The sequence below is a fragment of the Phoenix dactylifera genome, chromosome 6 (genome assembly GCF_009389715.1).
Source record: "Phoenix dactylifera cultivar Barhee BC4 chromosome 6, palm_55x_up_171113_PBpolish2nd_filt_p, whole genome shotgun sequence".
NCBI classification, from domain to species: Eukaryota; Viridiplantae; Streptophyta; class Magnoliopsida; order Arecales; family Arecaceae; genus Phoenix; species Phoenix dactylifera.
In genome coordinates, this window is record NC_052397.1 from 7,310,314 (window position 1) to 7,333,096 (window position 22,783).

General features: G+C 40.0%; 1 protein-coding gene across 10 annotated transcripts in view; it reads right to left on the reverse strand.

Annotated features, from left to right (window-relative positions):
- The window catches only part of LOC103716118 (synaptonemal complex protein ZEP1-like), a 35,277-nt gene extending 20,866 nt beyond the window's left edge, over positions 1-14,411 (reverse strand). For 5 of the 10 annotated variants that reach the window (XM_026808113.2, XM_026808111.2, XM_026808110.2 and 2 more), the window contains exons 1-13: positions 13,976-14,409; positions 13,827-13,876; positions 12,158-12,365; positions 11,939-12,064; positions 11,628-11,726; positions 10,617-11,293; positions 10,286-10,534; positions 10,078-10,206; positions 9,931-9,999; positions 9,717-9,827; positions 8,482-8,589; positions 8,281-8,391; positions 8,119-8,205 (exon numbers count right to left, since the gene is read on the reverse strand). In XM_026808113.2, coding sequence (XP_026663914.2) covers positions 8,119-8,205; positions 8,281-8,391; positions 8,482-8,589; positions 9,717-9,827; positions 9,931-9,999; positions 10,078-10,206; positions 10,286-10,534; positions 10,617-11,293; positions 11,628-11,726; positions 11,939-12,064; positions 12,158-12,365; positions 13,827-13,876; positions 13,976-14,135 — 2,184 coding nt within the window. In that variant the 5' untranslated portion in view covers positions 14,136-14,409. Of the gene's footprint in view, positions 1-8,118; positions 8,206-8,280; positions 8,392-8,481; positions 8,590-9,716; positions 9,828-9,930; positions 10,000-10,077; positions 10,207-10,285; positions 10,535-10,616; positions 11,294-11,627; positions 11,727-11,938; positions 12,065-12,157; positions 12,366-13,826; positions 13,877-13,975 lie in introns of all 10 variants that reach the window. The other 5 variants (XM_039127349.1, XM_039127348.1, XM_039127347.1 and 2 more) reach the window with 2 other exon arrangements.
- Between the last annotated feature and the right edge of the window lie 8,372 nt (positions 14,412-22,783).

Genomic DNA, 22,783 nt, shown 5'->3' on the forward strand with positions numbered 1-22,783 from the left:
ATTATTAAATATATATAAGCCAAACAATTGATTGCATGATATGAAGGCTTATATAATTCCAAATGAAAGGGGGAGCTTTAACTCCGAAATTTATTGTTTCACTCCTTTCAAGCTTGGATAAATTGAATTACCAGACATTTGAATTCATTTATGGATTTTATTTCATTGTTTATTGTGCAATTCACTTTACATATACTCAATGTTTTGTCATCATCAAAAAGGGGGAGATTGTGGAGTGATTGATTAAAACCCCATTTGATTTTGATGAGCTCAAAGCATTTGAGTATAATTCTTGTTTACTAATGAATTCAATTAAGTGTTTCAGTGAAAATCCTGTCTACGTGTCTCTAGACTTGGTTCATAGTATTTTGGATAAGTTAAGAAGTCAACCTGAACCAAAGTCTGAGACTCGAGTCGACTCCTGAGTATCACGAGTCGACTCCAAGCGTATCAAGTTCACTGGCACGGGCTCGAGTCGACTCCAGATCAGTACGAGTCGACTCCGACTGAGAACAGACAGAAGAACAGAAAGCTTCAACTCAGAACCTGTCAACGAGTCGACTCCCAAAGTACGCGAGTCGACTCCGATGTTCACCGAGTCGACTCCAGGATAGTAAGAGTCGACTCTCAGAGGAACACAAGAAAAAGTCAGAGAGCAATTTTCGGACTCTGAGATTCGAGTCGACTCCCGCAATATGCGAGTCGACTCCAAGACTCCGCGACCATCAACAGACAGAAGACCAAGTTACTGCCTCTGAGATTCGAGTCGACTCCCAGACAGCTCGAGTCGACTCCAAGACAGCTTCACATCAAAAAGGCAGAAGACCAAGTTTCGGAAACTGAGAGCCGAGTCGACTCCGAGGAAGTTCGAGTCGACTCCAAGACTGGACGAGCCAAAAGACAGAGAATCGGGAGTTCGGGCTCTGAGATTCGAGTCGACTCCCAGGACAGTCGAGTCGACTCGGGTGGATCAAATTCAAAATTGGATCCACGGACTTCAGTGGATGAGCCGACTCCGAAATTGCCAAGTCAGCTCCAGAAGTTGGCGAGTCGACTCCAGGTCAAGACGAGTCGACTCCCAGTCGTGAAGGCAACTTTAATTCAAATTTGGAACAGTTGCCGAGTCGACTCCGGAAAAGCTTGAGTCGACTCCCGCTACAGCCGAGTCGACTCCTGATCGCGCGAGTCGACTCTAACCCACCAACGGACACATTGTCAGGCTGCGCAGAGTGTGCAGAACGGGCAGAAAAAGCTCTCTAACGGCTAGTTTCCGTGGGGGTTGGTTTAAATAGCTACAGAAGACTGTAGCAAGGTAGAAAAAGAACCATTCCACTCCAACTAATCAAGCATTCAAGCTCTGCAACGTGTTCTTCAACGAAAAAGAGGAAGATCTGCATTTACTGCATCCACCTACATCTTTCCAGCAATTAAAGCCTTCTCCTCCTGCATTCAAGTCGACTACTCACTCAAGAGGAGACCAGAAGTTTAAGAAGCCATTCCTCTTCTCCAACCTAAAAGCGTTTGAGGCTTCTTAACTTCATTTATTGTTCATATTGTCTTTTATCTGCTTTTGAGAAGCTGTATTTTTCTGTTTCTTCTTTTTATTTACACATTATATTTGCTTGGTTCAATCGGGGGATTGAATCAAGGGGATTGAGGTTGGTTGGTGAGCCGAGTGTAAAACCAACGTGTGTAAGGGTTCGATTGTGATCCCGAGAAAACAATCGGGGTGGTTCTAGTCGGTGAGCCTGGGAAAACCGACCGAGTTCGTTGTGAGCTCGTAAAACAACAAGTTTGGTTGTGAGCTTGGAAAACAACCGGCTGTAATCCAAGGGGGTTATAGTGAATTCCCAAGTGAGACTTGGGGAGTGGACGTAGGAGCAAGGGTTAGCTCCGAACCACTATAAAACTTGGTGTTTGTGATTGCGTGTCTCTATTCTTCTTCCTTTCATATCACTCACAGCACATAGTAATTAATTAAATAACTTACACTAGTTTTAATTACTTATCCACATCGTTTTAAATACCCAAATTATTTTAAAACCCAATTCACCCCCCCTCTTGGGTTGTCTATCTGGGCAACAGATGCTCTATCCATTTGACTTATTTACGTAAAAAATCTTAAAAGTAATGAGTGTAAAAGTCATTTTAAAATCCAATTGTCCAAAATTTTGACTTGTAATCAAGAAAAGTGTAAGGGAAACGATAAGAAGACTCGCCATTGATAATCTGTTTGGCAAGTGTCTTTTTTCTATACCATATTCAAAAGTCAGATAACAATTGCTACCAATTAAATGGTTGGGATTCAACCAATATATATAGTAGGAAGTCATTTAGAGATTGATTGGACATCACACCCATCATTCATAGTGGGTTAAATCCATAAATTAATGTGCCACATTTGAATGATCAATTGATCAACCACCATAAGAGTATGGGTGACAATCGGGTCGGGTTGGACTAGATATGGGTTGGGTCGGATATAAGATAGATCAAAAATCTATCAACCCAAACCTGACCTATTTATTAAACATGTCAAAAATCTATACCCAAACCTGACCATTTTATTAAATAGGTAACCTAAACCCGACCTACAAGGGGATGAATCAAGTTAAACGATTAAGCATTGTCACCCCTATAACAGAGTAAGGATGAACCTCTCCACCTAATTATTCATATATTAAAAATCTTAACAAGAATGAAATTATTTCTAGATTTTTCCTTTAAGCTATGCTATTATGTAAATTTCTAGTTCTGCACCAGATGGCATGTTAGAAAAGCCTAATCAAAATGATTTCTTACTAACCTAGTTACGTTCCATATTGTGGGCAGAAAGGAGGCCTCTAGAAGAAGCCAAGGAATCCAAGTAACCAACTTAATTTTAAACTTCTATAAGAAATAATAAAAAAGTAAATGGGCTAGATCTATCCTCTATTGTTCATCTTGTAGCATTTATCTACTTGATTTCTTAAAAAGCTCTTTTGAATTAAAAATATATTTCACGTTGCCAATTATTCAAACATCTACTGTACCAAACAATTCGAGGCTGATACTAGATTTTGAAGGTCAAGGCATATCCATTCATTCACAATTTCAGAATCAAAGGACGATAACCCACAAGGTTCGTCGAACCGGTACCGAGAGTCATATCGACCAACGACTAGTATGGTACGGTACTTGTATGTTCCATACTAAATCACAGCATACTGGAACCAGGGGAGAGGAAGAAGGAGAGGGAGGGAGAGAGAGGAAAAAAGCGAGAGGTCAAAGCCTCCGAACTCACTTGTGAGAGATAGAGACCAGACATGGAGAGAGAGAGAGGTGTCTAATGATGGCTTCGTGAGGAGGAGGCGGGGGGAGGGGGGTGGGAAGCGAGAGCTTCGCAAGGACTCAAAAAACAACTTCGAGCCATCCAAATACAGTGATGGGGATGGAGAGAGAGAGGGGGGAGGGGATGCTTACCTTGAGCGGTTGTTCAATGGAGAGAGGAAGCGGAGGCTCCGAAGTCTGATGAAGAAAGCCCACGAATGCTCTTGAAGCTCGATGGTTCAAGCTAAGGGGGAAGGGTGAGGGATTTTATAACCCGAACCGACCTGTACGGCTGAACCGTCATGGATCAGTGTCGATTCGACATTCCTTGGTAAGCCACCTTAATAACATACCTATCATTAATATCTTGACTTCCTTTACAATAGGATGGGAATGTCAAGAAATTGTAAGCTCTTAAATACGTTGACATCTTTGATACGTTAACAATTACTCGGCCACTTATCTGTAAGCAATTTCTCTATAACATCCTTCTAGGAAAATTAGAAAAAGTCTTATAGAAACAACCTTCAACCTAGAAAAGTTTATTTTTCAAAAAATAAAACTCCCAATAATCTCCATTGATACCTTTTTCCATTGTGAAATGCCACAAGGTTGATCACATCCCAACTTTCTACAAAATTTCTTCAACAGTAGGACGTGCTATATTAATCTTGGTCGCCTATTATAGAATATAATTCTTTACCACTCCTCTCTAGATCTATCTCCTGCCTCTTCACTAGGTTTTCAACATCTAAAGTTATTTGTTAATGATGCAATCAAGTATAGGGCCAGAAGAAGGTCTTCAATCTGGTTGCTGCCTGCAGATATCAGCAAATAAGGATACTTTCACCAATTTCTTGGAGAGTCTTGGAGATTTTATTGAGACATTGACAGCTGAATATATTAACTTTATTTTCTTTCCTGTTTAACTTCCCATTAGAAAAGATGCTAGACATAGAGATGAGACATAATACATTTCTATCTAAATTTGTATATTCACGAGAGGAATGAACTATAAAGCTTGGGGATCAATATATCTATGCAAAGGCCAGCCAGATATGGAGCTTGGATCGTGACAGGTATTTTTGTTGAAAGAAACGTGCGGGCCTCCTCTTTTTCCACCTTATTTCTCTTTGCTATCCATTTAACTGCATTTTTCTCTTTCGGTCCCTTTTCACTTAATTATTCTTCTCCTCCATCCAACCCCTCTTTTACTAATTTAGTTGCCACTATTGGCAGCTGTAATCAGTGTAGTAGTTATTGAAATCTCAAGTATGCACTTGATCTGCAAAGTTATCTGTTAATCAGAATCCTATACATATCTATTTTGCTTGGCTACATCAATATGAAGGCTCTCTATTGCTGCTATTCATCAGAATACTAGTTCAAAACCAAAAATAATCGCAGTTAAGCATGTGATTTTCTCTTGTTCTTCAAAAAGTAGCAACCATAAACCCCAGGTTGCATTAGTTAAGCAATATTTATTTCAATAGGGCACCTAACGAATTGCAGAACTTCCCTCCTAACCCTACAAACTCTCTCCTACATCTCAAAGTGTTAGCTATAATTGCCCTCAAGCCTGCCATCTTTCCACCATCTAGGTGTTTAGTATAATTACAAATAGAGATGATTTCAAATGTTTCTTTGTTCTTTTCTTCCTTTGTAAGAAAGTGAAGCAGACCAACTGATGATTCTGAATGTTTCATCAGTGGAACCTCTCTTTGGTCCCAATCATTCTTTGATAGAAGAATTTTCATGAGATCATGTATATAGAATCCCCAAATTCCTATCTTTAGTAAAATGGCTAGTGATTTGATAGGTCTATTAAGTACACTAACTGGTAACTATGACGACTAATCATGTTAACACCTATCATGGTATAGACACACATAAATACAAAGAAAGTTCTTGCATAGAAATATACATACAAAGTAACAAAGTCTCCCTGCTAACAATTCCTTAATTGATACCAGCATCAAATATCAAAAGTAGGTGCACTTGTTCAAATAATATATATGTGAATGATAGAGAAAATTCTCTTTCTAAGGGTCTATTGGATATTCCTATAGGATAGGGCTGAAAATCTTTTAGGATTCGTGGATTAGGTCATTCATTTACATACGGCCCTGTATCAACCAAATACCACTCAGCCCAAATCCTGTGGGAAGAAAAAAATGACCTCCATAGATCCTTTTTTCTTCCTGCAGCCCAAAGGTTAGAATCTGGATGAAGTTTGGACAGGCTCTTAGAAATGCAAGATGGATAGGCCAACAAGCCCAATTCTTATAGGATTTACAGCCCAGTTCTATAGGAATATCCAAACAGATCCTAAGAATTGTGTCATGTACAAGAGAAGGAAGCATCTGGATCAAGGTTCGCAATCTTGTTACCAAACCCCATATTGGTCTATGCCAGTACAACATCTGTACACCTAATAGGGGGTCAGTGCAGCATGCCAAACTCAATAAGCCCCCAATATCGAGTCTCGATTCTATACCAGTATGATGGACGAGCCATACGCACTAGTACGATGAACATTGGTCTGGATAATTTTTAAGAGATGATAATAATTCTGATCATTTAGCCAAGATCAAGCTACAAATTGTTATATTAGAGCACCAAAGTTATTTGGCTGACTTCCATCTTAGTGATCTAGCAAGTTGTATTCCTTTACTTAACTAGATCTTGTTCAAGCATGATTAGCTTTAAGAATTTGATTAGAATTCATATCAAATGCAGCAAATTGATAAATCTATTCTTGGAATCAAGGTATGCAGTACCGACCAAACCGACGTACCAGTGGCGACCGGTATCGGTTCGGTACCCGTTGGGTACCGAACTGGTTCCCAAAAAAAAAAAAGCGTTATGCCATAGAGTGGCATTAAATGCCACTCTGTCGCATTAAAAGCTCACACGGGCTGCCCTACGCCTCGCCGCGCGTGGAACGCGTGCGTGCGCAAGTCGAGGATGCGTTTTCCCATGACCGTGCCCCCAAAGCCTCTCTCTCTCTTTTTTTCCTTTTTTTTTCCTTCTCCTCTTCTTCCCGAGCCGTTCTTCCCCTCTCTCCTCCTCTCTTCTTCTCTATTCCCCCTTCTCCCACGAGCAAGGGAGGTCTTCTTCTCCGCGAGGTGCTCGGGAGGAAGAAAGAGGCTCGCAAGGTAGTCTTTTTCTCTCCTCTTTCTCTTTTTCTTCCTCTTCTTCCTCTTCTTTCTTCCTCCTTTTTTCTTCTTCCTCTTCTTCTTCCCCGCAAGTACCGGTGTAAACCGGTGCGGTTCGCACCGAAAACGGACTTGTACCGGTGCGAACCACACCGGTTTGCACCGGTACCAGGTTGTACCGGTGCGAACCGCATTGGTTCGCACCGGTACGGGCAAGGAATCCTTCGGTTCTAACCCCTTTGGAGTCGGAACCGAATTCTATGGCTGTACTGTACCGATGCTGGCCGGCATCGGTATGGTACAGGCTGAACCGGTCGGTTCCAACCGGTTCGGCAAACCTTGCTTAGAATATAATTCACTTGTAAATTGCTCTAAGTCCAGTTATATTTGTCAGTTTCTTTTTTTGATATTGAGATGGGGAGAGATCAATTTTTGAAGAAATACAAAATGATCGAGAGGATATGCCAGTAGTTTTATGGTTGACAAGCTGAATTCTGTTTAAAACCAAATTATATTATAAAAAACATACAAAAATTTGATTTCTTTTGAATCATCAAATCTATAATGTTTTATAAATTATATTACAAAATGCAAAGAGTGCATTCAAATAATATTCTTTATCAAATCACAGTACAAGACATTCTGCCTATACCCACTTTTATAAAATTGTAAAGGTGGAGTCTTTTCTTAGGAAAAGTACAGAAAAATTATTGGCCTACTTATTAAGACCATGCGTCCATACTATTTAATATTAACAATTACCTTTTGTACCCAAGGGTATGGTTTTAAATCCTGGAGGGATGGGAGGGCATCTAGCCATCCCATCACATTCATGTGAGAATAAGGGAACTAGGATGGGGGTGGGACCCTAAAACCCATCCACATGGGGCGAAATCATGCTTAGGCCGGAAGAAAGAAAGAGAGAATAGAAAGAAAGAAAGAAAGAAAGAAAGCAACAAAGAAAGAAAGGAAAGAAAGAACAAGAAGAAAAGAAAGAAAGGAAGGAAAAAGAAGAAAAAGGAAAGAAAGGAAGGAAGGAAAGAAGAATAAAAGAAAAGGAAGAATGGAAGAAAGATGAGGAACAAAGAAAAATTAAAGAAAAAAAGAAAGAAGGAAGAAGAAAAAGAAAGAGAGAAAGAAAGGAAGTAAAAAAAGAAAGAAAGAAGAAATAGAAAGAGAAAAAAAAGAAAGAAAGAAAGAAAGAAAGGGATACCAATGAAGGTCCCTATCGGACGCTCAACCAGGTCAGCCGCTGAGATGAGGCGACATCATGTTTTGTGGAGAACCAGGATGCCTCATCCCATGGGATTAAAAGCTTGTCCAAGGGTAAGAGAATATGAAGTATCTTAGGCATAGCCATATAATAACCCGGGCCATGTTTGACATGATACATTTTAAGGTAACACATGGTGTTCAGATTGTGGAAGAAAAAAAAAAGCCATGAAGAGTGACTGAAAATTATTCTTGGTGCAACATCTTGACAGGAAAGTAAAAACAAAAGCCTCCATCATATCTGTCTCACTGAATATGTTATACTATCACAACAATTAAATCTAGTAATAGCATAGCCTAAGCTAAGCAATTTTAGAAATATAAAGCAGTATAAATTCAATATTCTGATCGGATGGCTGGCAGTTCAGATTTAAAAAACCTTCTTAGAGTTCGCTTCTTGATCAACTTGCTGATTTTCACCCATCACCTTCCACTGTAATTGTAACAGTGCTCTCTGCTTTTCCTCCTGCATTGTACGATCTCAACAACTAAATTACAGCGCCAATTTGTGGATACCCAACCAGTTAATAATTATAAATACCTTTGACTTCTGGAGCTCCAACTCTTCCTGTAGCTTTCGATAGTCATCTTTGTGCTGCAACTTCAAAGCTTTTATTTGAATTTCATGTTCTTTCCTCAGTAATGATATTTTCTAAATCAATTCAGATATCAAACAGTTAGATTCCAGACAAGGCTCTTCGATATTAATAAGGCAAAGGCGCAACGCCTCATATGGTAGTACCTCCCTCATTTCATTTTCAGCCTGAAGTTGGATTTCTTGTAGCTCTTCCTTCTGATGAGCCCGAAGATTCGATTCCTTCTCATCATAATCCTGTTTGATTCTACTAATCTACAAAATGCAAAAGAAGCCTGAAAACATTGTTCAATAACATAGGATGTATTTCGTCTTCCTCTTTTTCCCCCTTAAGAATAAGGACAGGAGGAAGCCTGGCCAAAACCAGGTATTGGTTGAAGGCAGGTTATGAAACTAGGTTACTGGCAATCCAGCATCCAGTGGCCTTACTAACTGAAGCAATTGGCGCCCTCTAGGATTTATCTAAACTTGATCGGCAGGCAGAAAATTTCCAGTTAAGTTACAAATAATGGCCATAGTGATAAAATACTTCAAAAAATAATGTACTTGGACATGCATCACAAGGAACAAGGATAAGGCATCTGAATGCAGTACATGATACCAACTATGAATAGCTGATATGAAGTGACAGTAATACCTCTCATTTTCCAGCATAGAATTGTATTAGCATATGCCACATCAGTCATCTCCTCAATTCAGATACAAAAATTTTCAATAAAAGTGGCAAAGAAACATATATCCCATGAATTTCTTTCAAAAATGAAGGGAGAGAGTAACCATAAGAATGCAATCTCCAAATGCAAATTAAATTTTTAAAACACTGTGACAGCAAAAAAGAAATTGACAAGCCAATGGTTTCCCTACCAATGAAAGAGAACTGCCCACCCCAACTTGTGAACATGGGGTATGCTTTTTTAAGAAAAAAATGTTAGAACCTTGAAGATAAGAAAGTCATACGTTTAAATATTCTGCCAAAATCCATACACACAAAAAAAAAAGATTTCTGTTTGGTAACACTCAATTTTAGACATAATAATGGCTAGCAGAGCAATTTCTCTGGCATAAAAACCTGACTTGATCGTATAAATTGCAAGCATAGCAACTGCATTACATTTTGAGAGCAAGTTTTTAACATGGTTGGGGTGCAATGCTTTTCATGTAAGATTAAACTCCATTAGGGTAGCTTGGTGTCAAAGAAAAAGAAATACTGCAGGTAAGCATTATAGAACAATGGGTTCAGCTTACTATCTTGTACTAGTTACAAAATGAAGATAGTCTCTTAAAACCATCATGAATTGTTCAAAACTTCAAATCGCTATCTACAGTCATGCAAAGATCAATAATTTCCCTTGTATATCAAACATACTAATCCTTATACATACCATTGCACCATGTTCCTCCTTAACACGCATCAAGTATTGCTGGGCTTCTTCTTTGTTCTCTGAGATTTTTTCATCACATTTTCTTTCCATTTCTTTTATGAGTTTCTCTGCCTGGAGCTTTTAACAGTCAGAAATGTGAATGGCTTGCAAAACGCATGCAGAGTAGAGGTGACATTCAAAAAGAGAAAAAGAAAATGAAGTAAAAGGAGCACGCCTTCTCTTTTTCAGCATTAGCAATTTCTATCTTCTCCACCTCATACTTCCTGCGGATGTCATTGATAGCCTAAAAAAAATTTCATTGGCTTATTAACTAGCCCAAAGAACAAAAGGCTTATGTAACACCATAATGAAAAACCAATACCTGATCATTTCTCTGCGACAGTTCCTTCAAATGTTTTGATAGCTCCAACTGTTTACCTTCAAGCATCAAATCATACTGTTTTCTTGCTTCTGCAAGTTTACATTCAGTTGCAGCTTGCAATGCTTGAATCTGAAAACAGATATAACTGTCTTTAAGTCTTCCTCAAAGAATCCTAATTTCACAATAGCAAAAATTTTAGCTGTATAACCTCGGATTTTTGCTCTTCCAATTGTTTTTCTCTTTCCAGAGAACTTATATGAAGCTGTTCCTTCTCATCTAAAACACAACGAAGATGGTTGATCTGATTCTCCAGTGAATCAACATGCTGATCACGCTTAACAATCTCATTCTGCAGAGCTTCTGTGTCCTTTGATCTTTCCTGTATCACCGACTGCACCTTGTCCTGAAGGTCCTGCTTCTCCAATTCTAACTCTGAAATTTTCTTCAACAAATCTTGCTGCAAAGTTCAATGACAAAGGTAAGGAGAAGGGATATAACAGCCTACCTCCTTAATAATGGGAATGGCAAGATTGACAAACCATTTGAGTTTCAGTTAGGCTACAAGCTTTTGATAAATCTTTAACTTTCTCCCCTAGTTTAGAAGCCAACTCGTCTGATTCCTTCTTATTTGTAACAAGAACCTCAGCTTCAGTCTCCAATATTCGAATTTTATCTTCTGCTAAACGACATTCCTCTGCCTGTTGCACCATAGCAAATTCTTGAGCTTTCTGCAGCTCCATAATTTTATTCTTTAGCTCTTCAATTTCCATTTTGAAGGCATCATTTTCTGATCTGGTATGCATAAATTGTCCATGGAGTTGCTCATATTTTCCCTGAGCAGACTTTATAGCTAAACATTTCTCCTGCTGAAGCAACTCGTCGTAAGCTCCAAATGACAAGAATAGCCTAGAAACCTGATCTGATATGGTTGCACTGTCTTTGTTCGATTCAACTAGTTGGATCACTAAGTGATTAAGCAGCATTTCAAGTTCCTTAAACTCTTGGCATGATTTGTCTATTTTCTGCGCAAAATTCTGATTGCTAAGTTGCAGAGCATTTCTTTCATCTTCCAGGTTGCTTAGGGTGGCTCTCAAGCATTTGGAGGAATCTTCTTTTAAACTGAATTCATGTTGCATTTCTTGCATATGGGATTCCAGAGTCTCCAAATGTGCCTTTTTCTCTTCAACAATCTCTTCTAACTGTTTCATAGCCGCATCTACATGCAATGATGTGAAAAGAATTCTTCATTTCTACTACTTTTATATATAGATAAAAAAAAAAGCATAAACATAGCAGGTGAACTAACAAGCTCCCTGCACCGACATCCCTAAATTAAAGCTTCTAGGCCAGATGATTCACCTAAAAATATAGGTACTCTTTTTCTAAAAATAATATGAAATATAGGTACTCTTTTCTAAAAATAATATTTTCTAAATGCCAGTTTTGATATTTAATATACCAATCCTAGAAAAGAAAAAAAAAATCCACTGAGATATTACTGACACTAACATGGAGACATTGTTCCTCTGACAGAAAAAGTTAACAGCTACCTTTTTCCTTTATGACATTATCAGTTGCAGAGCGCTCATCCCTGAAATATTTCTCCATTTCTTCTTTCTCCCTCCTGAGTTCCAATATCTCTTGTTTCCCTGTTCAAAAGCAAAAAATAATATATCATATATCACAAAAACAAATCATAAGCTTGAACTTGTCAAGAAATAGGTTCACCAAACATATACTTAATTTCTTCCAGTGCATCCAGGATTATGTTAAGTCTACATCAGTGAGTGCTGCAGAAATATGAAATGGGGTTTCCACAAATTTCGTTTATATATTTTCAATTTGATCGCATAGGGTTTACCAGCATTTATTGTGTTGCCTGCACACTCTAACTTCACAGACAAATCATTTTGAAGACAGTTCAAATCATCAAAAGCTTTTGAACTGTGTGCAAGCTTTTCTTCAAAGAAGTTCTTATTTTCCTCAGCTGCAAAATTATTAAAAAAAAAAAAAAAACTTGAGCATGATGGATGAAAGTTCTGAGGCTTCAGTAAAGAGAACATGAGCAACTTAATCATACCTGCATGAGTCTGACAAGTTAAGTGCTGCAATGTTTCAGTTAACTGATCACACAGCATCTTGGTTGAAGAAAATTTTGAATCTAATCCCTTCCAGAGCTTTGTATCTTCTGTTTGCTTTACTTTAAGCTTTGCATTTTCATTGACTGCTTGCTGTAGTTTGGCCTCTAGCACATGTATCTGCTCTGTTGCTCTTTTTAGCCTTGTGTGCTTTAATATTCATTACATAACATCATCATTATAAGCTTAAAAATCAAGTCACAAAGAACCTAATAATTATTTTATAAGCCATAACCCATTTTTGAATGACAAGCATAAGTATAATAGCAGGCATTATTTCATCCAAATCAAAAGCTAGCAGCTTCCAGTATTATTTTAATAAAATGCTACACTTTAAACATAAACGACTTAGGCTAGCATTGCAATGTGATGACAGTTCCATTTGATTGGATTTTTCATGTAAGACTGTTAAACTTGTATGTTTAAAGAAAGCATTTATTTGCAGTCGGAGCAATTTTTATATGCCTGACAGCAAATTTGGAAGCATATCCCAGAGGAAGGAACTTTCACGCGTAACAGAGATAACCCTGAGCAATTTGCCAAACAGCCAATTTGGAAGCATATCAGAGGGAAAGCTCTTTCATGTGTAACAGAGCTAACCCTCATTAAGCATGAGAACCAAAGTTGGACCATCATGTCCTTGTACCAAAAGAAGAAACAGGAATGGGAACAGGAGATTATCAAAAAGAAAGGATGTTATTGCACAGAATTATTAGGACCTAAAAGAGCAAGGTATAGAGGTAAAGTTTTCCAAAACTAAATAGAAAGTAAAATGAAACTGCTGAACCATAACCAATTAACCAACTAACAAAAAATAAAATAGCTGGGATTAAAAGAAGGTGCGCATCATTAGAAGATTATTGAGTAAGGGAAGTCTGAGCAACTATCCAAGAAAAACTTAGTTTATATATATACAAGGAAGCAAATCATAACATATAACAGGGAAAAACAAAACATTAACATTAATAGTAGCTATAATCAGAAGTCTGATATATGTCACTAGTCCAATAAAAAAGACAAGAACCATCTTAAAAATGCAGAAATTAAATATATTAGGAAGCGGGTCTCAGATATAGATTTTATTAGATCTGAAGAAAGCTTAAGAAGCTTAAAGATAATACTCATGAAAAAAAGAAGCAGCTCGAATATTAGATGACGAGTACAGGAAGGCAAAAAAGTAACCACACAGAAAGAAAACATCAGATCCAACAAGATAAGGAATTTCAAGGTAAGCATACCAAAAATAACAAAAACGGAAGAAAAGAAAAACGTGCGAATCACAGATAGGAAGACTGCACCTGTCAATATAAGCACACATGACGAATGCAGTGTGTGTGTGTGTGTGTGTGTGAGAGAGAGAGAGAGAGATCCATTTAGGGATGAAAATAGACAGTAAAAACGTAGAAAACGAGAGATCAGGCTTCAAAAAAGCAAAAAATCTCCGAATTTGGAAGAAATAAATCCAAAAACTGAAGATTACAACACCGAATCTACAAACATTTATGGGGTTTAACTAAGCCAATGCAAGGAAATATCTTGAAGGCTCAAAAATCCAATAAAGGTTCAGAAATCCAATAATAGATAAGAAAGTCTTAGCGGAATGATTTTTACCGCCATTTCAAGATCGGTTTTCACCGAAGCTTGTTCTTTAACCAACCTCTCTGAAATCAAACACATCAAGAACCGAAATCGTCTTAGAGAACCGATCTTTCATATCAAAGTACAAGCGGAATTAGTTTTCTTCATGAAAGAAGCACAACCTGCGGTGAGCTTTAGATTGGCAAAGCTCCCATGCGAGATGGAATCCGAGGACAGCCGGGAATTTGAGATCTGAGAGGTTTTCGCAGCTCCAGCAAGAGATCCATGGACGGATCTGAGATGATCCAAGCTCTTCATGCCAGAAAATCCGAGCTTCTGCATCTCGAGTCCTCAAGAGAGGATCGCCCTCTTTGAAACCCTAAGAACGAGATATTGGTCGCCTATACAAGCCCGCCTGGTCGAATCGACAGCAGAAATCCGAACTCAAGGCTCAAGAGGAGATCGAATCGATTGCGTCCGCCTGAGGTGATCCGATCTCTTCCTCCTCTGAAACCCTACGTTCGCCGGGACGAATTCGAAAGGAAGAGGACGAGAAGTCTGTCAAGTTTGTTCCTCGGCGGAGCAGTGTCAATCTCCAGTTGAGGACGGAGTGACGGTGGACGGTTTGAATGGGATAGGGCGCCATCAAACGCCTATTTGTAGTGCCGCCTCGCCTTCCCGCCAGGAACGGTTCGCTGCCGTTCCCGGGGATGACCTCGGATTTCTGAAAAATTACGAAAGTTCACCCAAAACGAAACAAAAACTGTCTTGCAAAGGCTTTGATGCATTGGACGCCCGCTCCGGCCGAGGTGGTCAGGCTGATTCTTGAGGACTATTGCACTGCATCCGGACGCCCGAGGTTCCATGAGGAATGCGGTGATTATTGCGTGCATCTGGCTAAATTTATCTGGTGTGCTTCAGCCCGTAGATCAAGGGTGAGGCATTTCATCAAGGTATACCTTGGTATTCGAGAGCAGAAAGACTTTGGAGTTATCTAGGTGTCTAATAGAAACTCTCAAAAATTGCACAGCCATGGCACTCAGCCTGGCGAGGTCCAAGCAATACTCAAGTACTAGATCGGGCAACTGATGAGCCTACAGACTGACCAAGCCTTAGGCGGCCAAAAAGGGCAAAGATAAACGGGCACATGCACAGGCCAAGACCAGCCCGACCAGATGAGCGCGCTAGTCAAACGAAGCAACAGCCCGTAGGACTAGCCCGCGCGCCAGAATTTGCCCCATCAGCACAATGGGCGCCAACCGAGTAAGGCAAGGATCGAGCGCGCTACGCATCAGTGTCTGCGCACTCGACCAGACGAGGGCGCTAGTCAAATGAAGCAACAGCCGTGCGCGCTACGCACAAGTGCTTGCATGTCGGGCTAGCCGCGCGTGCCAACTAAATGAGGCAACGGCCGAGCACGCAACTCACAAGTTTCTGCGCACTCGACCAGCTGTGTGCGCCCTTGCGCATGCTCTTGCCCAAGCGCACAATCCATAAGCTTAGGCGCGCCCATCCAGCCGCACGCACCCTTGCGCGCGCTCTTATCTGACCCCAGCGGGCAATTCCTTCCCTATTACCCTAACAGGGCATCCGGCCAAAGCTCACCCCAAAGGTTCCAAAGTACTGAGGGGCATTGCAAATAGGTCTGGCCCGACCCAGATCGTTCCGTAGCCTTGGCCGTGCGTGGGCGCCCATGGCCATGGCCTTGCGCGGGTGCACCGTAGCAGCAGCCTCCTACTAATCCAGCAGGGCATCCGTCCAAAGCCCACCCCGAGGGTTCCAAAGTCTGAGGAGCATTGCAAATGGATTTGGCCGAGCCGTGACCTTGGCCGTGCGCGGGCATCCGTTGCCGTAGCCATGCGCAAGTGCGCCGCAACGGCGGCCCCAAACTATACTAGCAAGGCATCCACCCAAATTCCACCCCAAGGGTCCAAAAGACTGAAGAGCACTGCAAAGAACCTCACTTGGGTGCGCGCCAAGCTTTCTAAGATGCATGGCCTAGTCAGCCGGATCCCACGAGCCAGCGGTAGCCAACCGCAGCCCATCCACCAACTGCAACCAACCACAGTCAAGGGCAACTGCAACCCAACAACTGTATCCAACCTTGCAGTCTATAAATACTCTTGAAAGAAAGAAATGCAGGGCATCCATCCAGATTGTGAAAAAATCTGTGGAGAGTCCACTTGTATAATTCGGTCTTAGGGCTTGGGCTAGGGAGAACCACATCAAGTTCTCCCTAAACTAGGCTAGCCAGAGGAATGTCTTCCTCTGCTAGATTGGGCTATTAGGGATTTCTTCCGAGTCTTTAGTAGATTGGGCTAGTGTGGAAACCTTGTATACCTCACTAGATTTATTTGTTGCACTTGTACTTTGTATTCTTCATTCTAGTTCAAATGAATAGCCACTAGCAATCAATTTCCATCCATTCAAGTAGTGTTCCAACTAACTTAGGCATAGAGATTTGCTGCCAATTCCAATTCCTACGGGCAAAATCTTGGCGCTTACCTTCCAATTGGTCCACGGCAACATTGCAACCCGGCTAGAAGCCAAGAGGCAAGGAAATGTAATGATGTGGGGCTTGGGGACCGAGAGTGCCCCCCATTAGTGTCCCTATCACTAGGCGGCGATTGCGGAGGATCGAATGCATCCCCCTGTGTAGGTATCCAAGAGTGGTTGGCGGTCCTCGTCCGTATTCATGATGGGCAGGTTGACCCTTATGAGAATGGTGCTGAGCTCTATGCCAGTCTACCTTATGTCCAACATCATCCTGGTGAGGATCTTGATATTGTGGATTGAGTAGATGTTTCGACCCTTCTTGTGGGGATTCTATTGGGGAGGACATGAAGTTTATTTTTTCGTCTGGAGCACGATTTGCCGACCTGTCTGGGATGGAGGTCTGGATATCCAATCACTGGTGGCAAGAAGAGATGCACTGATTGTGAGGCATGCAACTAGATTTTTGCTTGAGCTAGACTACTTGTGGAGCATGCTGATGCAAGCCAAGTATGGTGTTTGGGCCTTGGGCAGGGACACTCCTATATGTGGAGGGAGATCTATGCGCATGCCTTCATGGTGTTAGCGAATACAAGATGGCTACTAAGGGATGGGCAGAGTATGGATGTCCTGAGGGATCTGTGGTTGGACGACCTTTCCCTGGGAATATGGCCAACCATGGTCGCACTAAGGTGGGGGACTGTTTGAGGGTCTTCGATCTTCTCCGACCTAGGGTGAGGAGTTGGGACATCAGTCGAGTTGGTAGCCCATTTGGGGAGCACTTGGCTGTGAGGGTATAGGCTATCGTGGTACCAGAGTGTAGTGCTCTAGATCTACTAGTTTGGAGATCCATCTGTAGCCCGAGAGTTCGACCAAGGGATCTCTAAGGATTCTTCAGAGGTGATCAAACTCAGCGTCGCAATTGTGCCTGGATTTGGAGGCAGGAGACCCATCCGAGGGTGGCTGTATTCCTTTAGAAGGTAGTTTGGGAGCTCCTAGCCGTCTTGAGCAAACGACGACTGCGAATCCCACCGATGTACCCCATCGTGAGATAGATGAGTCTATTGATCACGCCCTCTTCTAGTGCATGAGAGCGTGGCGCATGTGGAGGATGACTGTTTTCCCTCGGGAGATACTCCACTCAGCGATCCCATCGGACTCTTTTCTCCAGTTCTTGAGAAGTTCATTGTGCAGGCCTCATCTTAGGTCGGAGGGTGTTCTAGCGGATTATGTCACTTACCATATTTAGCTGTCCAAGAACACCTTGATTTTTAAAGAGAGCAACCAACCACCGAGGAATGTTCTAGAGAGGGCTCGGTTGTAGGCTGCCAAGATCATCCACCTTGGCCCTCTAGGAGAACCCTTGATAGTTCGGGCTACTTGAGATTCTATCTCTACTCGTGTAGCATCTCGTATGATGTTTATCACTTTGGAGCCCCTACCTCCGAGCTTCCTCAAGATGAACTTCGGTTGTGTGTTGGATGATGGTAGGAGGGGAGGAGAGGGTTTTGTTATCCAAGGCCCGGACTCCAGATTTGTTGCTATGGGCGGGTGCCCGATCTTCGCTAGTTCTATGCCTGGAGCAGAGCTGAGGGTCGCTTGGGTCGGACTTAGCCATGCATGGCATACACTCAGGGCCGGCTCGAGCCTTAGGCGACTGAGGCGGTCGCCTAAGGCCCTCGACCCAAAGAAGGCCCCCACCGCGTCGCTGCTTAGTGCCCATCCCACCATTGCCCTGCAGTTTTCACATTTGAAGCTAGCAGGCAGTAGCTACCGCTTGGCGCCCATGGGCTATGACAACGGACAGACGACAAGATGAGGCATGGCTACGCCGCTATAGTGCCTTCCCTTCCCGACAGGCTACGGGCTACGAGTGAGGTAGCAGGCTACGACAATTGACAAACAATGGACAAGTCCTCCCCCTTCTCTACCAGTGCTTTTTTTTTTTCTGAACCCTTCTCGGCTTCTTCTCTCCCCCAGTCCCCAGACCCACTTCAGCCCTTCCCTTCTTGGCTCGACGTCTTCTCAGCCTTCTCTCCGAGTGGCGGCGATTGAATCCACGACATCCTGCAGTGAGACCACCCTTTGCCCCTTCAGAGAGAAGCCGATTGATCAACAAATCATTTGATCAAGTCCTTAATCCTCCTCTCCTCGGCTCCTCCGCGGCTCCGCTCTAATCCTCCTCTCGATCTCGTCGGCGGTCCACGGTCCACCATCCTCCAAGAAGGCAAGAACCCGCCCGTGGAACGGCGGAAGATGGGAAGGGTGAAGACCTTCTATCCTTCTGATTCTGTCGTTTTGGACCTTGATGGCAGCCACCTCCATCTCGACTGGACCACCCAACCACTAAGACGGTAAGCCCTAAGGCCCCCTTCTCCCCGCCGTTCCCGGAAGAGTGAAGACTTTCTTCCCCAGTGGTTGGATGTTAAAGTTTTTTAAGATGGGTTTGTATAGGATGTTTCAATTAGGTCCAAACTGTTCTTGGAGTTATATTCTGCTTCACATGTTGAAACTATGTTATTATATAATACGTATACGAGACAGAGGCAAGTCAGGGTATAGGGCTTTTAAATTTTTTTATGATGTAGGACTCCTACTTTCTATATTACTGTGGGAGGACCATGAAATAAGCCATTTGCTCATAAGCCTTTGATTGTCTCAATTAGAAAGCTCCTGAAGTCTTACAGGGACGGAGTTGTAGACTCTAGGGATGAGATGGGAGAGTGAATATATAATATCATGAGGTATATGCATAATAATTCTTTTATAAGTGACAGTTCCAAAGGGAATCACAAAAATTACAGAAGTTAAAAGATTTTATTCAATGAGTCACTGACCCACTTGGCACCCTGAGAGAATACTAATTAAGTTTGCTAGCACCGTCAAGAAGGGATAATCTTGAAGAAAGAAGAACTGAAGAAGCATAAAGAAAAAGAAAGAAAATGAAACAAGGAAGAAAGAACAAAAACATAAAAATGAGGAAAGAACCCTCGAGATTTTTCAATTTCTTTTTTTTGTTTTAATAGTGATTTCTTGATTTTCAATTTCTTATTTGCGGTCAACTATGTCACAAGAAAGATTAAATGGATTAGCTATATTATTTATTGAAAATAGTATTTTAATAAATCTCGAGTACAAAAATTTAATTAGCAATTTTGCATCTAGATGGATTATTTTTAAATAAATTTTTAAAACATTTTACACTTATTAAAAAATATTATTATTATTTTAAAAAAGGCCTCTCTTAGTGAGTTCGCCTTAGGCCCCCAAATGTATTGGGCCGCCCCTGCATACACTGAGAACTGAAGCTATCTTGATGGAGGGTGATTCGGCGATAGTGATCGGTTGGTTCTAGTGACGAGCAAGGGGGAGGGTGGGAGGGTGCAGGCCCACATCCCTTCATTCAGGACATCTAGAGAGTGGAGAGGGGAATTACCTCCTTTGGGGCGGGCCATGTTTATAGGGAGGTCAATGGGGCTGCAGATTGGATGGCTGCCTTCGACATGGCATAGGAGACCCCCTTTAAAAAAGTCGCTATAACAAACATAGGAGCCTGTCGCTATACCTAGTTTGCCAACCTGCAGTGCAAAATAACATTAGCTATAGACTCCTCTATATTAGGACATAAGTCATAATAATGTAGGATATGAAAACCATGACTATGTAAATTGTTGTGAAATAAAAACCGGTACCATACTAACTTCCACAAAAATAGAGCCCTAATCCTCCATATCCAACCAATACCTCTAGATGATGGAGCTTTAGTCTTACAAAAATTATATAAGTTTGATGTTCTAACTGACAACCTATGTAAAGGTCCCCATCTCAATTTATCCTCAATATCTTCACCTGGTATAGAAATAGAACAAATTCTATCAACCAGTTCTTCTAGAAAGTATTGATAAATCACAAAAAAATCCGAACTATACTCACCTACCACCATGAGATTTTTAACTTTGAGATTCTACAAAGAGCTGGTATTCACTAGTACGGGCCAATATGCAATAGAAATATCTGAAATTCATTAATCTTAAATCATATTAATAGACGTCTCATTACCCACAATCCATCTAAATTAGATAAAATAAATGGTGCAAAAGAACACAAGTTCCTTTAAATAGGTGAACTGGTGTGTGGTCACATTGGAGAGATGTGAACGACTAAACTCTATATTTTGCTCACATAAGAGAAACCTATAACTCTCTAGGTCACTATAAACCACACAACATGTTTGGCCATTAGATCATCACTTCAAGCAATTAGAGAAGTAATATCCAATCCCTCTGTCCTGATCGGCTGGCAAATACAATTCCAAGATACTAGATGTACTCTTATAGATGAATTTGAGAAACCCTGTAGAAAATTTCCTATTATATCTTCCAACTTTAAAAGCACACTCTTAGGAATAATGCAGTGAGACATCGAATAGATAGGAAGAGCAGGGAGTGCATACTTAATTAATGTATTCCTACCCATCATAGAAAGAGCGTTCCATTGCCACCCTTCTAACCTCCTCAAAAATTATTGTTCCAGACCACTGCAGTCCACCAAGCTCAATCTTTTGCTAGACATCGTAACCACCAAATAATTCTACATTTCATCAAATTTCTGAATATGCAAATAATTCTTAATTTGATTCCTTAATAAGGTATTAACTTTTGGAATGAATCTGACAACTGATTTTTCTAAGTTAATTTTTTGTCTTATGTCATGCAATACTCTAATAAAATATTACATAGCACCATAGCATTAGTCAATGTAACTCGAGCAAATAGAACACAGTCATTCTCAAAAAAAAAGTTAGAGATATTTATTATTGTACCTTATGGTTGATGGACTATAAGCGAGTTTCTCAACATAGTATCTCTAAGCTTTCTAGACAAAGCATCTGAGCAAATATGATGATAAAGAACATCCTTACCTAAAACCTATCATAGAATAGAAACTTTCTGAAGGAGATCCATTTATTAAAATAGAAAAAGATGGAGAAAGTAGACATCCACAAATCCAGTCAATCCAAGTATTATGAAATCCCACTCACTAGATGGAAGAAAAAAAGAATATCCCATCTTACTCAATCATATGCCCATTCCATATCCCATTTAATAGATATATAACCTCTCTAATTTTCGACTTGGAGTCTTATGTCTCTTAACTCAATTCTCCAGCATCCAAAATACAACTATTTTGGAGAAACCATCTCGTGAAGTCTGCTTGAATTTTGAATTTAGAATTTTTATATATCTTTTACTTCATATTTTGATAAAATAAAAGGATGGTTAATAAATTGAATGCTTTGAGATATATTTTTTGACACAAATTATTGTGCATATACATATATATGTATTTATACATAATGTAAATATAAATACATTATATGCATATATATTTACATACATATGCATGCATGCATTTACATGTGCACATTATATATACATACATTTATTTATATATTTATTTGTATTTATATTTACACACAAATATATGTATATATTTGTATGCGTATTTGTATGCATGTATATATATGTACATAGAACTCATGCTTCAATGGTTGAAATGTTTTAAGGGCATTGTTCTTTGGATCATATAAAAATGCAAATCATTTGGATAATATGAAAATAATTATTATGCCATCCATTTATGCAGTCTGCATGAGTAATTAAGTGATGTTGTTTCGAAGTTTTTTTTTCTTTGTTGTAGCTCCAATTCTGCTTATCTTTTTTTTTTTTGATAAGTTAGTTAGATATACATATTTTGAATGCTTCTAATAAGTATACATTATAGATGGTAGTTTTCTCATTCTAATACTTATATTTTAGGATCTCCCTATTATTAGTGGGTATAAATTTGCGAAATTTGTAAGCCTTTTACAATTTTAGAAATATCCCTTTATAGATTAGAACCTCTCTCACTAAATAACATGGTTATATTATTGCTTGGAGATAAGCTCTATGAACATGTCAACTACATAGATTTTTGCAAATATCCAAATTAAAAATCTGCACCATTTATTATGATCTATACTATTAAAAATATCTAGAAAACCAAATATGATATATTTTGATAGTTTTTAAGTTATGCCTCAAGTGGATACAAAAAATTACTAGTCAAATATTTAGATTTCACAAAATATTAACTTTACTTATTTTTATAAAATGTATAGAGTTAAGAGGACTTATGCACATATTATATGGTTTACACACATTTAGATTTAACTCATGTACACATTCTGACTAAGCATTATTAAATGGTTGCATGCATTTAAATATCTATAATATATAGATAAAAAGGTAGGCCTTATATAATATATGCATTTAAAATATCTCAATGCAATATAAATATAGTTTATATTTATTTAAACTATCTACTTTACATAGATAGAACGGTAGGCGATATATAACATATACATTCAGACATCTCCCTGCAAGACGAAATATTTTGCGAACTTTAAAAATTTAAGGGGAATGTATGCAAATTATCTTTTGTTTTTTTTTTAT